At 44.8% G+C, this 12599-nt stretch overlaps 1 protein-coding gene across 14 annotated transcripts in view; it reads right to left on the reverse strand.

Annotated features, from left to right (window-relative positions):
* Positions 1–299: 299 nt before the first annotated feature.
* MGMT (O-6-methylguanine-DNA methyltransferase) overlaps positions 300–12599 on the reverse strand; it is a 141389-nt gene continuing 129089 nt past the window's right edge. For 8 of the 14 annotated variants that reach the window (XM_086901187.1, XM_086901181.1, XM_086901180.1 and 5 more), the window contains 2 exons: positions 7889–8028; positions 300–1508 (listed from right to left, as the gene is read on the reverse strand). In XM_086901187.1, the coding sequence (XP_086757313.1) occupies positions 1291–1508; positions 7889–8028 (358 nt within the window). In that variant the 3' untranslated portion in view covers positions 300–1290. Of the gene's footprint in view, positions 1509–3389; positions 4187–7888; positions 8029–12599 lie in introns of those variants that run through there. The other 6 variants (XM_086901176.1, XM_086901179.1, XM_086901177.1 and 3 more) reach the window with 3 other exon arrangements.

Raw genomic sequence — 12599 nt, forward strand, 5'->3', positions numbered from 1 at the left:
CAAATGTGGGAAAGGTTAAAGTTGACGTTTGCTGCCGCCTGCTTTCGGTGGCAGCATGTATTAGAGATATAAAAAAATAATAAAATACACCCAAACTGTACATATTATAAGGCAGTATTTTTATCTCGGGGTTCTGGTGACACGTACAAACCACTTGAGCTTTGCTTCTGTGGTTTATATCGCCACGAGAAACCCTTGATAAAAATACAGCTTTATATTGTACAGTGGGGTATAGTTTATTTTCCCCATATATCACACCCTGTGTTTTATTTATAAACAGACCCAAAGACACTTGCACATGCAAAGCAGATTTTTTATTGAAGTAATTCCGAGGTATCAATAATCCTGGATTAACTAACACAATGCCACATGATAATTTTTTGGGGGGGCAGCAATGGCCTTTCTAAAGAGACATCCATGAAAATATGATAAAACACATAAAAAAATCAGTATTTCCATGTTACAATTTACGATTCCCATACTGGAAATTTCAGCTTCTGGTGGCTCGTACTTGCAGAGAACCCTGCTAAAACCACCTCAAAATTTAGCTTTAATGTCTCTTGAACCCTTCCAAGGAGAGGCTGCGGGAAATAAAGCTTTGGATAACAGAGAAATGTGGAAATCTGAAGGAAAACTCAAATGATAGAGGAATGTGCCTCTGCTAAGGAAGCAACTACGATGAGCTTTTCAGTATTTTGCTGAATTTGGCTAATCTGCTTATCTCTGATAAACTCTAATAAACTTATCTCTAATATCTCTAATAAACTGCTTATCCAAAATACACAATTTGTCAGCAACATCTCTTCCCCTGCTCTAGGCAAAAAAGAAAAAATAATTTCCCATCTCTCAGTCCAAAAAGAAAAGGCAGGAGTAAGGAATTCAACAGCTGCTTTTGCAGAGATCTCACTGTGCTCCTTTAACTCCTGTTGAGGTAAAACACAATTTTATGCCCCAAACTGGGGAGGGGGAGTTGGGCAGGGTGTGCCAGGCTGGGCAGCCCCTGCCAGGAGCCAGACGCCTCCTCGGGGGAAGCTTCCACCTCACATTTGCCACGTCCCTCCCACTCCCTTATCCCTGCTTTAATGGACATTAAAAATAGAACAAGACAGGGCTGGAGATGGGAACAAAATCCATGCACAACAGGCCTGGATCGCTGTAGTCATTCTGCTGTAAAATGTAAAAACAAGAAAGGGCAGCCGAGCTGCCTCCCCCAGGACGCATCCCGCTTTTTTAATACAGTGGTGCCACCACACATTTCACTTTGGATGTTGCATTATATTTATATGTCACTCAAATATTTACCATTTTTCTGAGTTCTGCTGGGTGCTCTGAGAGCTTGTTACAAGGCAGGGAGCCGTGGCCGGTTAGCGGCCGCCGCCGCGCGCCAGCTTCTCCTTCTGCAGCTTCTCGTGGGACAGCAGCCACTCCTTCAGCAGGTGTCCCCCGCCGTAGCTGCCCGTGTCCCCGCTGCTGAGGATCACCCTGTGGCACGGGATGATGATGGGGATCTGCAAAACACCCCAAAATCCGGGAGGAGCAAAGGGTGAGGCCGAGGGGAGCCAGGAGTAACGGGATGAGGCTCTCAGCGCCCTGGTGGGGATCCACCACGGGCTGGGCTCGGTGGGGTTGGTTTTGCCCAGCCTGAGTGATGCTGTGATTCCTTGAGTGTGTAAATCCAGCACTCCCAAATCCAGCAGATGCCTGGCACTGGGTTCACAGGGACATGGATCAGCCACATCAGGGCTGTGCTCCTGGCAGAGCACAGAGCCCATCACCAGCCCTGGAGACCACCCCAGGTCTTAGGAAAAAATAGACATGGACAGGAATTTTAATACGTAAAAATAATGTAAAGTCTTTAATATGATAAACCTGAGATATTAAATCCCATATGTAAAATCTTCCCTGCAGCACCAGGTTCTGCTGCCCTGCCCCAGCTGAGCTCTCAGTGCCCAGGGTGGGGAACGAAGCCTCACAGACACAAAATGCACATGAAGAATTATTTAAATTGAGCACTGGGCAGGAATTGCTCCCTGGCAGGGTGGGCAGAGCCTGGCACAGGTGCCCAGAGCAGCTGGGGCTGCCCCTGGATCCCTGGCAGTGCCCAAGGCCAGGCTGGACATTGGGGCTGGAGCAGCTGGGACAGGGGAAGGTGTCCCTGCCATGGCAGGGTGGGATGGGATGAATTTTAAGGTCCCTTCCCACTCAACCCATTCATGGATGCCATGATCATCCCAAGACTAGAAGACATCTGGGAAAAAACAGATTATTGAGAAGAGATCCCAGTGCCTCAGCTCCCCAGCAGATCCTCTTCCTGCTGTGGCACCTCCCTGTGCACCCTGGAGAAATTCTCTGGAAGACCAAGGCACTATTTATTTTTCAGCAGCAAGTCAATCCAAAATGGGTTGTGAATTTTCAAAACCTCCAACAGGAGAAGTTTGATTCCAACCTAACCAATTTTAAGAATTGTTTTTTTCCCCTCTCTGCCTTCCTCTCCCTATCATTTATAACCACACAGCACAGATTCTGCAAAATCAATGCCAGAAGTTACATAATGGACTGATAATGCAGAGGAGAACATAAACGTGGGGCTTTTTTTTTATTTTATTTTTATTTTTTATTACAGGTGATTATCATAGCTGAAGTACACACCATAAAACCTGCAATACATCATCTCTAATCACGGCTGTGTTTTGGTAACTGCATAGTAATGGCATTGCAATGGTGGAGCTGGGACAACAATCACTCACCCAAAAGGGCAGTTCTCACAAATCTGGATATTTCAAGTCAAAAAATTGTAATTTATTTCTGTGTAGACACTCAGACAAATTACATACTTTACCCTCACTTATTTTAATCCCATTTAATCATACAGTTCAAGCACTGTGGTATATTTGAGCCTGGGATACACAAACCCCAAAGTAGCTGAGCAGCTACTGGCCAGACCATAAATTGAGAGGTTTTTTATTTTTTGGGGGGGGGTGTTCTTTCAGTTTACCTAACTAATTTCAATGCCTGAAATTTAAAATCCTAATCTCAGCCCACATTAAATGGAAATACACACAGGTGCTTATTGTTGATCAAGGTTTAAATTAAAAAATGCTTCCAATATCTATTTTATTTGGAGGTGGCAATGCCTCGAGTGATTAATCCATCTGTCACAACTCCAGTGAGTACCAATAAAAGCTTTGCTCCTTGCCAGGCCACCCCACAGTTGGTTTATGACTTCTTCAAAGAAATTGGGGTTGTTTTTTCTTTTTTTTTTGCAAGTGTTTTTCTGGTTTGGGGTTTTTCTGCCTTTCCACTCCCTGCAGTTACTGCAGGAGGCTTGGCTTGAGTGACAAAGCCATAATAATACACTGTAAAACATCTCTGAGGTTCATTTGGAATTCTTTAAAAATACACACAGCAAAGCAGCAGATTTTGGTGGCAAGGCTATAAATCTTGGTGGAGAAAAAAAAAACCCAAAAAATACTTTATTTTCAGGTGTGGGGTGTTGGATGATCCCTGGGTGGGTGTAGGACCTGTTCACAGCACAGGGAAATGGGGTTGGGCTGTCACCAACCAAGCAAAAAGAGGAGGTATGAAATTAATGCCACTTTTTCCATGCCCAAAACAAAGAATTCCATGCTGAGATTGTCCCAGCCCAAGCAGCCATCCGTCACCCTCCACAGCTCTGGATGTAGAAGTGGTACAAAGACCAAACCACTGCTGTAATTTAAAAATATTGAATATTGCTTCAGTTTGGCTTAATTGTGGTGACAATGTTCAGCCTACTAAAATAATTAAACCTGCTAAAATTTATTAGGGCCCTAAGGACATTTTAGAGGGAGAACTACCCCAGTCTGGAGCTTTAATGCCTCAGCTACATTTAATGTAATTTTTATCAATAACCAAGCAGCTCATAATATTATAGCGCCGCTGAAATCTTCATGCTGTGAAATCTAATTCCTCTCCTCCACGAATCCATCACACACACAGCCCCTACCTCAAATGCTATAAAACTTCCAAACCCAGAGATTTGTCTCCAACAAAAAAATAACATGAAGGAGCCCTCGGATCGATGCTGGAATCCCTCTGATTCGGGCACCAGCTGAATATTTTCTCCAACTTCGCTTTTGTTCTTCTGGGTAGAGGCCCACAAGGGAAAGAGCTTGTTTTCACTCGCAGCCTCATCAATACCTAAATCCTGGTGAACAAGTGACACTGAGAAGCTGTAATCAATAGCTCCCTGTGCGTTTTTTCTTCTGGTCAAATGGTTCAGCACTACTGACAGCCCTGACACTCGGAACATGATGCTAAATCTTTATCAACAGCCATCTGGGTGAGTGGCAGAACAAGGCTGGGCCGGTCATTAACGCTCCTGGCGATCTGTGAATAAAGCAACTCCTCCAGAATGAGTTTGTTTAGGGAAAAAAGGAGGGGAAAAATCTCCCTGCCCACAGGATTGATCACTCAGAAGTGCTTTTAGGAAATTCCTGCACTCTGGATGTTCCCAGTGTCTGGGTTGAGGTGAGGGAGCTGTCCCATGGCATGGCTGGGGAGCTCCCAAATCTGCCTGGCTCTGCCAGGCTGTGATGGAAACAGCTGAGGGATCACTGAGACACACTCAGCAAAAACCAGTCCTGTGGTTTGCTCACGTCACTGAGTCCCAGACTGGAAGGGATCTTAGACATCATCCAGTTCCACCCTCTGCTTTTCCTCCACCTCTTCCCCAGCAGAAACAAATCCTGTGATGTGACCCAGCGTGGGTCTCGGGTTATCACTGGCCACCAAAGGATTGGGAATGAAAACAGTAGGAGAAAGTTCTTCCCCAGAGGTGCTGGCACTGCCCAGGCTCCCCAGGGAATGGGCACTGAGGCTGCCAGAGCTCCAGGAGCCTTTGGACAGCGCCCCAGGGATACACAGGGGGGATTGTTGGGGGGTCTGGGCAGGGCCAGGGGCTGGAATGGATGATCCCTGAGGGTCCCTTCCAGCTCAGGACATTCCCTGATTCAATGGATGAACACACAGCTACTTCCATCATCCACAGAGCTTCAGCTCCACCCATCACAACTTTCTCACAAACCCACGACTGCTCCCCCGGTGTTCAAAACACTTTGGTTGAATATCCACGATCCAGCTCAACGTTTTATCTGTGATTCAGGATGGATTGGTGCAACAGCCTGGATTTAGGATAGATTGGTGCCAGGATCAGGCTGTGCCCCTGGCTGGGGGGAACCCAAGGAAGAGCACAAACCAGCACAGGCAGCTCCAAGTGCCGTGCTCAGACCGCTGAAGACGTCTTATTTAAGGCACAGAACACTCATTTAGGATGGCCTTGGACTAATCAGCCCAACATTCTCCATTTCCCATGAGCTTCTGTGATTTCTTTTTGATCCTCCTCTACCAGTCTAATGAGATTTTTAATTGAACTTTATGGGTTCCCTTTGAGGACCACAGACCTTGCAATCAGTGTGAACCACAGCAAGCTCTGGGAAGTCTCTCCCGTGAAAGGTGAGCCATCCCCACCCTGTCCTGGGCTCAAAATGAGGCAGCTGCTGCTGGCACCTCTTCCACCTTCTCATGAAGCTGAAGGTCAGCCCAGGAATGATGTGAAGCATCCCAGCTGCAAGGGGAAACCTGTGGAATGCACACTACCCAGACTAAAAGTCAATCCTTGATTCATAGGAGGGAGAAACGTGCTGGGATCTGCTGGAGAAAGGTGAGTTTGTGATTTTATCCAAGTGTTTGAGGCACAATGTGATGCCCAGCTCAGGGTTATTTCAAAGGGCCCTTTTTCCTGGTGCTACCATCCTCACTAAATCAGGTTTATCACAAATCCATTTACCACCACACCGGGTTGCTCCAAGCCCTTTCCACCCTCATCTTGAGCACTTCCAGGGATGGGTTTGGGGTTTGGGATGAGGGTTTAGACCCTGTGTGGCTGTGGAGCAATCCCTGACCTCCCATGGTTTTTCACACTGGTCCTCTCAGTATTTTCTTTAATCAGATTTCTACGAGGCCGCAACGCGGAGTTGCAAATTGGGTCAGAAAATCTGTTTTCGCAAGAGTTGACGGCTTTATATATAGAAATAACAAAGGTGAGGGGGTTTTCTGCAGTGCCACATTTTATCTTTATCTTTCACCTCATGCATAAAATGCGTGTGTATTACGCACAGTCAGCCTGCACGTGATGGCTCACAGGTGAAGGACCACAGAGACGTTTCTGTGGGAAATACCAGGAGCAGTGAGCAGTTGCTCACACTGAAGTGCATAAGGACGATGTGTGTGTGTGTGTGTGTGTGTTTGCATGTGGAATATGGATGGAATTTCAGATTACCTCCAGGAGATGAGCAGTGGCAAAATTGTGCTTTGAGATGGGCAGGACTCTCATTACAGCACTGATTTTTTTCATTTTTTTTTTTTTTTTTTTTAATCATCAGCTTTCTATGATGAAATATTGAGGTGGTATTATATTAATACAGCTCTTTTTCCCTACAGCTATACATTATTATCTATAACTATAGCTTAAAAATTTTCTGCTGGGGACAGAAACCACTGCAGCCACGGTATGGGCTGGGAAATGGCAATAATAACTAGGACCCCATTTAAAAAAATTGCAGGAGCTTTGCTGTATATTTTCAGAACTATTTTCATCCTTCCTCACAGGGGAAAAAGCAGGAATTTTCACACCACAACCTGCTGTTCCCGCTGCTTTGGATGCTGCTGCTCCACTGCAGCCTGAGGGCAAAGCTGGGTACATTTCTAGGCGATAGCAATTACATCTCCTTTTGCACAACACTGGATTGTTATTCTTTGAGAACTGTTTCCTGTAGGTTTGCATTGGATTGCCTTATCTTAATGTACACCAGATTATATTGGAAAGCATTCCATCATATTAAAATAGTTTGTATTGTCAAGTACAATGTGAGGGTATTGACAAAACACTGCTTATGCTGCTGATAGCAGCTGCTTCACAGGGAAAGCTGGTGGCTGCTGGGAACATCAGGGTGGGCTCAAAGCTTAACCCCACAGGGAACTGTGTGGGTCTCCCTGGCTGGCTGCTACCCCTGGGGAAGTGTGGGATGAGATGGGCTTTGAGGTCTCTTCCAACCCAAATGGTTCTGTGGTTCTGTGGGTTTGGGGGCAGTGCAGGTACACCCACCTGAGCCCCCAGACCCTGCAGGGCAGCATGGGGCTGACCCCAAGCCAGACCACCGGGGTACAGCACCCACTGAACAACTCACCAGCTTCAGAGACCAGCCAGGGTGACTCAGGGCCACCTAAACCCCTAAAGCTAAACCCAAAGAAAAGGGAAAACAGACACAGATCATCACTTAGAATAAGGAAATATCTTCCCCAAATCCACAGGACTAACCTAAAGTGCTGCTCCCTCCAGCTGGCTCAAATTCAGGCAACTCCCCTCCAGAATCCCAGAGTGGTTTGGGTTGGAAGGGACCTTAAACTCATCCCATTCCACCCCCTGCCATGGGCAGGGATATTTCCCTCTGTCCCAGGCTGCTCCAGGCCTTGTTTTCACAATTGTATTTATGCCAGGGTGGATGGATTGTTTCTAACACAACCAGAACCACTCAGAACCTGCCAGTTGAGGTCCATGTGGAAGATGAAAGACTTCCCTGATGTAAAAATATGTCAGGAAGTTTGAGAACAACAAACTGTGAGTAACAGAAGTCTTTCTCTTCCCAACCCAACCCCATAAATGGTAGGGCATAAATCACACTAAACCGAGCTGTGCATTATTGCTGATTAAAAACACTTACTGACCGTATTCCTCATGGCAGACCAGTTTCCAGAGCAGATAAATTTAACCTAATGACATTTAGCCCGCAGAGCTCTCTAAATTCAGCATCTCCCAGCAGCTTTGGGCTGGAAGGTGCCGTGGACTCACCGGGTTGCTCCTCATGGCTCCTCCCACGGCTCTGGCTGCCCGGCTGTTGCCAGCAAGATCTGCCAGCTGCTTGTAGGAAACAGCCTCCCCAAACTTCACATCCTTCAGCAGGGTCCACAGCACCTGCCTGGTGAAGGAATCTGCGAGGCAGAGGGAGAGAGAACTGCTTGACTGGAGAAATTGGGATGGAACAGTCAAAAAACCCAACACAAAGCGAGGCTCAATGGACGTTTTCTGATTTAAATTGGAACAGCCCCATGCACTGTCCTGTTCCTGTGCCCTGTATGAATGCATTTAAATACATGATTATCAGAGAGAGCGCTTGGAGTAACTGATCACTATAAAAAAGGGATTTAAGGCTTTGATTTTCCTATGTTTTTAATTTGCTTGGAGTACAATTATCCCGTTAGCTCGTACAATGTGGCTTTTCCCATTAAATTGCCAGAGTAGAAATTAGCATAGAGTCAAATTAAAAGGGAAGGAATAAGTGGCTGTACCTATCTGACAAAGGCCTGGCATCTCCAGCTAATTTCCAACTTCAGCTGGGACGTGGCAGAGACGCCCTAGAGCCAGCACACTCCGAATTATCCTGCATTTTCTAGTGGGGACCCCCGAGCTACTGCTCAGCACTGCACACACTGCCAAGTGGAAGGACGAGCTGTGACCTTGAATGTCCTGCACATCCTTAATGATACAGGGGGAAAAAAAAAAATATAATGTCTCGGCCATTATTTTAATTTTAATTCGGCAGCAAATTGCTTTAAGTGTGCCAATTGCTGAAATAATGAATAAGCAAATGCATTAGGAGAGGCTTTCTTTGGCATCTCAGGGTGTTACTCAGCCCAGGATTGTTTTAAGGAAGGAAAAGGGATGGTTCTTGTAATATCACTCTCCTCGTCTCCTTTGGGCTGAATTCTCTGTGGATACAACTTTTCTCTAGTCTCTCAGCCTCCTTTGGGCTGAATTCCTCTGGGATCCTCCCTCGTGGGGAGTCCCACTTATCTCAGTCCTTATAATTCGAAGAAAACTCCTGAGCTCGTTAGAATCTTGTTTCTCGTGTTTATTAACAGGTGATCACAAAACTTGACAGATCTCTCCAGGCTGGTTACAAGGTTAATTTTTGCAGTTTGGCACATTTCTTTCTTCTGATGGTACAAACCAGGCCTTGTGGCACTCTTCGTGTCTGATGCACAAAATGGCCCCGAAATACGCAGTTCTTTTATCTTTATACCTATTTTTACCCAATTAACAATAGACACGTGTATTATCTTTCTTAATGACCCAATGACCCATCACCTCTGTGATGCACTGTGGCATTTTCTATCCAATCACTCACTATCACCCAAAAACCTCTAGGAGAAGAACATGAAGAAGAAAGAAGAAGGGACAAGAGACAACACCCTAAATCCTCATCCTGTCTCTTGTTCTCTAAACTAACTTTTTCACCCAGTGATTTAAAAAACTTTCTAATCTATACACTTACACTTTTCCTATCTAACTTTAACATTTGTTTTCATGTATCACCATGAAAACATGTTCATGAATTTCATTCCATGTGAAATTCAATGTTTTTCTAGATCTCACAACTAAGTATCAGAAACAAGGGCACATACTCTGTATTCCAGACTCCAACAGGTTCTGATCACTGTCAGGTTCTGATCAATCTGTCTGGATTGGAGGTGGGTTGAACACCTCTTGCTCTTCCAAAGCACTTGGGAAAGCTCTGAGGAGGTGACTCGTGGAGAACTTACTGAGAGGAGCGAGCTGGTGACTAAAAAAGTGGAATAAAAAGGAGAAGAGACTCCTTCCCCCAGCTGAGAGCCTCAGCCTCCCTCTCTGGCAAAGAAACAAACCGATTAAAAACATTTTCTTTCTTTAGCTGTCAAAAAAGACATCGATTACCTTCAGTAGGAAGGTAAAGAAATGTGATTTTGTTCTTAAAGGAAACCCATACGGTGTTATGTGTGTGTTAAATAATAAAAATCACTTCTTAACTGAAGGGAATGATAATCACTTCATTGAAAAAAATCTGTTTAGTCTTTATTATAACATTAAGCAAATTAAACATCAGCATAATCCAGGTGATACGAGAAAAGGGTCATCAAAGAAATTAACTTTGTTGTTCATTAATTTACATGGATTAGTAGAGGGCAAAGAGATAGCAAATCTGCTCTAGTTTTTTATGATATAATTTCAAACTGTACACCATTTGTGGCAGTAGGGTGACTTTGGGGTTAATCAGACTGATTTGTCCTTTTAATTGCTTTCTATTCAAAGAAAATTCATTAGATAATGTTCTCTTCAAAATTCATGAATCAATTTAACTGAAGAAACCACATTAACAGCTTTGGGTTCATTAGCACAAGCAGTTGTGTTACTGGCTGATTGCTACGAGCCTTTCCTTAGGCAAACAGATTTTGTTTACTGTGATTCCTTCAGAAAGGTTTATTTCAAATCAAACAGCTCCTTCTTATTTTTTAACCTTTTTAATCTGGCAGGATTAGCTTTAACCTCCCTGCTCAGGGATCTTGGGGAGTCACTGCCCGATGGCATCTTTCAAATGACCAACACCCAGTGCAGAAAACCCCTATTTTCACCCTCAGTTTTGGCAGGTTGGGATGGACCTGAAACTTTTTTGGGAACCTGTTGGAATCAGGGAGAAAATGGAGCAAAGTGCACCTGGACACGGAGCAGGTGAGGGAGGATGGGGCAGCTCCAGAGCCCCCCAGCCCCAGCATAGCCCCAAGTGATGCCCAAATTCCTGAGGACTGGCACAGGGACACAGATTATCCTCCTCTCACACACAGGGACACAGATTATCCACTTGCCAGGGCCACTGGATGTTTTTCACAGAAGAAATCCAAGCCTCTGCTCTGACATAAAACACTTGTGAAGAGTTCAAAAGAATGACATATTTAGCAATCACGCACATCATTTTGGAAATGTATCTGAAAACTCAATTTCATCCTGTGGGGAGCAAACACTTTAATTAGTTTAAGCAGCTCGAAGAGGCAGTGCCAAATCCTGTTATTAAAGTGTCTGCAAGTGTGAGTGCCTGTGAGCACAACCTGCCCAGCCGAGGTGGCTCGACCTCCCCCAGCCCTCACTGAGTGCCAGCCTTTAATGCTGTGAAATAGAGTTCTGAAGGGCTGTAAAATCCCCACATAAAAAGGAACAAACAGCAATTCTCTGCTTCCACCAGAGCTCCATGTCCTGGGGAGGCTGATACCAGCAGAGCCATGAATGGGAGCATCTCCAGGTTTTGTCCTTCCTGTGTCCCCACCTGTGCGTGGGGTCAGCACAAAAACCCCTCCAGGTGAGCCCTGAGCACCAGGGACACCTCCCACCCTCCCAGCTGCTCCCAGCCCCTGTCCAGCCTGGCCTTGGACACTTCCAGTGATCCACAGGCAGCCACAGCTTCTTGAGGAATTCCATCCCAGCCCCAACCCTGTAAATATCTGTATTTACAGATAAATCACCCTGAACTTTTGTTAATGCCTAAATGCTCGGAGGTCCCTCCCACCAGCCCACTGGACCTTAATTCTCCATACAAACATGTTCAGTCCATGGGGATAATGGAGAGAAAATAATCAATTTTTACTTCAACACCAGTTGTATCATAACTTTTAACAGTGTAACTGAAGGTGGGAATTAGTCCAAAGAAGTAAAATCATACACTTCTAACTAATAATCATGGAATTATGGAATGATCTGCTTTGGAAGGAACCTTAAAAATCATTTCATTCCGTCCCCTTGCCATGGGCAGGGACACTTCCACTAAATAGTATTTCTATATGTATTATGTATATAAATATTATATTTATATATGTTTGTATCTAATCTCTAACAAGGATTTTGGTGTTGGTGAAGGGCTCAGTCCCTCAGGATTCAGGATGGATGAGGGAAGAGCAGAGGGACCAGTGCCAGACCCTTCCTGTCCCCTCTGCATCTCACCCTGGGGCCAGAGAACTTCAGAAAACCCCACAGCCTGTTTTTCCATCCTTTTTAAACTCTTTGATTAAGAGGAATTAAAGACAGAATGGTTTCTCCTTCCCCTCAACACTGACTGCTGGGAATGTTAGTTTTTGTTTGTGGTGTTGGTTTATTTTTGTGCCTTTTTTTTTTTTTTTTTTCCTTCTGCTTTTCCTTTTGTTTGTTTGTTTTTCCCCCAGAGTTTTGCAAATTCAAAACCAGTTATAAACACTTGCTCCTCCTCAGCAGCTTTTTCACAGCCTGCCTGGGGTACTACAGACAACTTTTCTTGTTGTTTTTTCACTCACTGGTTCCCACTGTCATTACTATTAGTAAAAAAACCACAAAACATTCAATCACAACAGTTCAAAAATACCCAAACCTGTCTGGAAAACAGCAGTTCCCACTGCAGCAGCAGCTCCCACCTGAGCCAGAAAACTCAGTCTGTTCTGGGAAGAACAGATTCACACTCAAACTGCAGAATTTTCCTGAGAACAGGCAATGGTGCAAACCATTAATCCAAGCAAGAGAGTGGATTTTCACCCATTTTGAGAGTTTATTATTAAAGTCATGTTAAACCTGTCACCCTACCCCAGACTGACCTAGCAAGTGATATGTGAAGAGATAACTGTTTAATTATTAATTAATTATTAATTAATTATTAATTCTAATTGTTTAATTCAAATGTTTTGCTCATTTTATGAGGCTGCCCCATCCCTGGAGGTGTCCAAGGTGAGGC

The sequence above is a fragment of the Cyanistes caeruleus genome, chromosome 8 (assembly GCF_971803275.1).
Source record: "Cyanistes caeruleus chromosome 8, bCyaCae1.hap1.1, whole genome shotgun sequence".
In the NCBI taxonomy this organism is placed as follows: Eukaryota; Metazoa; Chordata; class Aves; order Passeriformes; family Paridae; genus Cyanistes; species Cyanistes caeruleus.